The 4870-nt window shown below is 43.6% G+C and overlaps 1 protein-coding gene across 1 annotated transcript in view; it reads left to right on the top strand.

The window, feature by feature from the left end:
- The window catches only part of SORCS3 (sortilin-related VPS10 domain containing receptor 3), a 617501-nt gene that overhangs the window by 600622 nt on the left and 12009 nt on the right, over window positions 1-4870 (top strand). The window contains exon 23 of the mRNA XM_011957327.1: window positions 4290-4421. Within this exon, the coding sequence (XP_011812717.1) occupies window positions 4290-4421 (132 nt within the window). The remainder of the gene's footprint in view (window positions 1-4289; window positions 4422-4870) is intronic.

The raw sequence follows: 4870 nt of genomic DNA, 5'->3' as shown, positions 1-4870 counted from the left end.
GTGGATCACCTGAGGTCAAGAGATCAAGACCATCCTGGCCAACACGGTCAAACCCTGTCTCTACTAAAAGAACAAAATTAGCTGGGTGTGGTGGCGTGTGCCTGTAGTCCCAGCTACTCGGGAGGCTGAGGCGTGAGAATCATCTGAACCCAAAAGGCAGAGGTTGCAGTGAGCCGAGATATTGTGCCACTGCACTCCAGCCTGGTGACAGAGCGACACTCTTATCTCAGCATATCTGGGAAATGGAAAAGAGTTTGGTGTAGCTAGTTTGTAGGTTATAAGGGCGGGTGCAGCTAAAATTGAGCTAAGATGCTTATGTCATATTGTGTAGGGTCTGAGCGACAAATAGAAGCTTGGCATCTATTCTGAAGGCGCTGGAGAGTATGAAAAGTATTGTTTTTTTATTTCAGTAAGAGAATAGGTTTATATGTCAGGAACCCATTCTGGTGGCAATGCAGAGGACAAGCTGGGGTAGGAAGGGAACATAGTGGGGGAGATATTTCACAAAAGATGACCAGCTAAAAGATCACTGAAGTTTTCTAGGCCAGGAATATAAGATGCTCAAGAAGAAGAAGTAAAGGCTACTTAAACAGTTGAACAATAGAACTGGTGACTAAGGAAATGTAGTGTGGGTGAGAGGGAGAGAGAAATTTTCTGATGACAAGAGCTGGTAGGAGATGGCCTTACATTAATCAAGATAGGGACTGTGTAGGAGAAGCACGCTTGGGGAACAGTAATGATTTGACTTTTAATATAAGTCTGGAGCACGTGAGAAACAGTTGGGTGAAGATGACCAGGAGGATTGAAAATATGGGTCTGAAGATGAAGCAGAGGTTCACGCTGGAGGGAGAGATGTAAGAGAAGAGGCTGTGGAGGTTGCTAGGCTCTCCAAAGAGGAGTTGGGGAATAAGGCAGACACGCTGCTGGTGGTTCCCCAAGGCAGAGGAGAAAAATCCAGCAAGGACATGGAGAAGGAGCTGACAGGTAGGAAGAAGAATAAATAGAAGAGAATGACATAGGAGCATTACTGTATGGAGTGGTCTATAAGAGTAACTACACTTCAAATCTTTTTACAAAGAGACTGTTCATAGAAAGAGATGAGAATGAGGGCCGGGAGTGGTGGCTCATGCCTGTAATCCTAGCACTTTGGGAGCCAAGGCAGGCGGATTGGCTGAGCTCAGGAGTTTGAGACCACTCTGGGCAACACAGTGAAACTCCATGTCTACAAAAATAAATTTAAAAATGTAGCCGGGGATGGTGGTGCATGCAGGTAGTCCCAGCTACTCAGGAGGCTGAGGCAGGACAATTGCTTGAATCCAGGAGGTGGCGGTTGCAGTACACTCCAGCCTGGGCAACAGAGTGAGACTCCGTCTCAAAAAAAAAAAAGAAAAAAAGAGATGAGAATGATACCGTTATGTATGCTGTGTTAGTCTGTTTGGGCTGCTATAACAAGGTTCCATAAACTGGGTGGCTTATAAACAACACAAGTGTATATCTCACAATTCTGGAGGCGGGGAAGTACAAGATCAAGATGCTGGCAGATCTGATGTCTGGTGAAAACCTCTTTCCTTATTCATAGACAGAACCTTCTTGCTGTGTCTTCACATGGTGGAAAGGGCAAGGTGGCTCTCTGAGGTCTCTTTTATAAAGGCACTAATCCCATTCATGAGGGCTTCACCCTTATGACCTAATCACCTCCCAAGGCCCCACCCTGATACCATCACGTTGGATGTTAAGTTTTGACAGATGAATGGGGATGGGGGGTGCAGAAATATGCAGATCATAGCATATGTCTTTGGTTGCAAAGCATCCAGAATTGGGTTGTATTATGTATGGTTATATTCATTAAAAACATACTAGCTTTTTAGGAAATAACTTGGTAATTGCAATAATAATAATCAGTCCTTTCAGTTGATTCTCAGGCCTCAAATCTCACAAGGACCAATCACTCATATGTCCCTTTGGTTGGGTTAAATGAATCTAGATACATTGCTCCAGGGTCCCTCTAAGGGTCTTGGTGGACTGACACTCCCTGACATTGTTCTTTCCTGAGACAAAGGGTCACACCAGTCAAGGCATTAATAAACTCACCACCCCACCCCTTCACTGCATTGGGTGATTCTCTGCATTTTACCCCTTAGTCTGGCCTCCTGAGACTTGCTTTAAGGTTAGGTAAAGGCCCCCAGCCTTATGGACTTGGGCATTGAGACTTAATGCTACTCAAGATCATGCTTTGAAAGGATGCTGAGGCATCTAGCTCACCACCTAAGGATGCTAAGAGGGTGCCTCCCTGGTTGGTGGAGTCTTTAGGCTTCTGACTGCTAATTCTTCCCTGCAGGCTGGCTCTTTCACTTTTCTTTATCACATCCCTGAGAGTTCACTCCAATCTGTAAGCCTTATTCCAAAGCTCAGCCTTACTCCAGAGCTGAGCAAATGGAAAACAACCAACCCCTCCACTTCTGTTCAATCTTCAATCTAGCAACTGTTTATTTAATTTTTACTCTGTGTCAAGCTTTCTTTGGAACAGTGAGACCCCGTACAGAAATATCTGGGCAATCACACCATAAGAACCTGTATTAGTTCATTCTCAAACTGCTATAAAGAAAAGCCCGAGACTGGGTAATTTATAAAGAAAAAGGGTTTAACTGACTTACAGTTCTGCATGGCTAGGGAGGCCTCAGGAGACTTAACAATCATGGCAGAAGGCACCTCTTCACAGGATGACAGGAGAGAGAAGAGTGGCAGAGCGGAGGGGGAAAAGCCCCTTATAAAACCATTAGCTCTCATGAGAACTCACTATCATGAGAACAGGAGGATGGGGAAACCACCCCCAGGATTCGATCGCCTCTACCGGGTTCCTCCCTCAATACCTGGGGATTCTGGGAATTACTATTCAAGATGAGATTTACGTGGGGACACAAAGCCTAACCATATCAGGGTCTATCTGAGAAAAGACTGCACCAGACGAATGTAATCATGTGTCACGGTGGACATGATCTATCTCTCTGAAATGCAGTGGACATGGTCCTTTGGAGGTGTTTGGGGTGGGAGGCTAAAGTGGAGGAGATCACTGCAGATAGAGATAGTCAGGGGGCACTTCTTGGAGGATGGGGGTATTTCACCTCATTCACAAATTATATATTTGGATTGGCAGAAGAGGTGGTGGGTGGTGTTCTGGATAAAAGATCTTCAGGAGACACATAGGAAAGAACAAGCTTACCCTTCACGGGGGAGAATTCTGTATCCTGTTTTCTTTACAAATTTGCCTTCAGACAGAAGCTTACTTTTAAGTGTTTATCACAAAAGCAATATCATTCTTTTACTAACCCCTCAGGAATAGAAAAATCCACTCGTGTTCTCAGCCTCTTAACAACGTTTAGTATTTTGTTATTTTTTTCTTCTATACATTTGTATTTTTATAGAGTTGTAACCAAAGAAATGTAAGGAAATAGATTGGAATGCAGCTATCATAAGTGTTTTTCTATGTTGTCTCATAGTACTCATTATCATCTTAATGGTAGCATAATATTCTATCAAGTGATTATGCCAGTATTTACTTAATTTTTTTGAATACTGGAGATTTCCCCATTTATTTGCTATTATAAGTAATGTTGTATTTTTTCCTACATATGGCTTTTCCTATATTTTGGATCATGTCTTTAGAACAAACTCACCAAGTTACAGTTACTGACTGAAGGGTATGAATATTTTTATGGCCCTTAAATTAAGTCTTTCAGAAAACAAATTGGCAATATGTATCAATTTCTAGCACTGCCAGCGCCAAATGAGGGAACTTCCTTCACTGCAGTCTTACCAATATTAGCTATTACACTTAAAAAAAATCCTGCTTTAATAAGTGAAAGCAAGTGTTGCTTGGCTTTCTTTAAATTTTCATTTTCCCATGTTTGTTTATGACTTCTTTTTCCTCATTTGCACCCAGCCTGTGTTTCAGCCAGACGTTCTAGCCCTCATAGAAAAAATGGAAAATATGAGAGGAACTTTTGCAAATGTTCCCAGCAAATAATGTTTTAAAAATCATTTGTAATACCATTCTAGTTTCAGTGAAAATGTATATAAGAGCAGAGGAGGTGGTGAAACTAATAATGTTTTACCTAGCAGATCTAAGGGAAAAACTGAAAGAAAGCCTGAATGTATATTGGAGCCTGTGCCTAAAAAGCTGCATTTGAAAAACGCATATGAGCCCTCTGGCTGTGCACACTCTGCTCTTGTCATTGATTTGAGGAGGGCTGGTTCCTCCACAACCTCTCTTTGTCTGAACATCTTTGCAGGTAACCAGCGTCCCAGAGGACCAGATCCTCATTGCCGTGTTCCCTGGCCTCCCCACTTCAGCAGAGCTCTTCATTCTCCCACCCAAGAACCTGACAGAGAGGAGGAAAGGCAACGAAGGGGACCTGGAACAAGTAAGTGAAAGCAAATCTGGCTGGGACCCTTGCCTGCACCCTACACCCTGAGAGGGCACAAAACTGTTTTCAGCAAGAAAGGGAGACAGGCTCTCTTCCATTGCCCCAACAGCCACGATTTTGAAGAGCAATCACCCTTACCCAGAGTAAATACAGGTGCAAATAGACTGGAGCATTCAGCTACTCAGGAAGGAATGGCACCCCTGGCATTATTCATTCCAATGTCTGATATCCCTGTGCCAGCTCATGTCTCCCTCCCAATGACTCCTCCTGGGGTGCAGGGGAAGGGGAACAGTAGAGAGAGAGAGAGAGAGAGAGAGAGAGAGAGAGAGAGAGAGAGAGAGAGAGAGAGAGAGAGAGAGAGAGAGGGGGGAATTTGAAATCCTTGTTTATTTCTGGAACTCTGTGCTTCTTGTCTTTAAACTGCACTAGCCCCTAAAGATCCTGGC

The sequence above is a fragment of the Colobus angolensis genome, unplaced genomic scaffold (genome assembly GCF_000951035.1).
Source record: "Colobus angolensis palliatus isolate OR3802 unplaced genomic scaffold, Cang.pa_1.0 Scaffold44, whole genome shotgun sequence".
In the NCBI taxonomy this organism is placed as follows: Eukaryota; Metazoa; Chordata; class Mammalia; order Primates; family Cercopithecidae; genus Colobus; species Colobus angolensis.
This window is presented reverse-complemented; position numbering and strand designations above follow the sequence as displayed.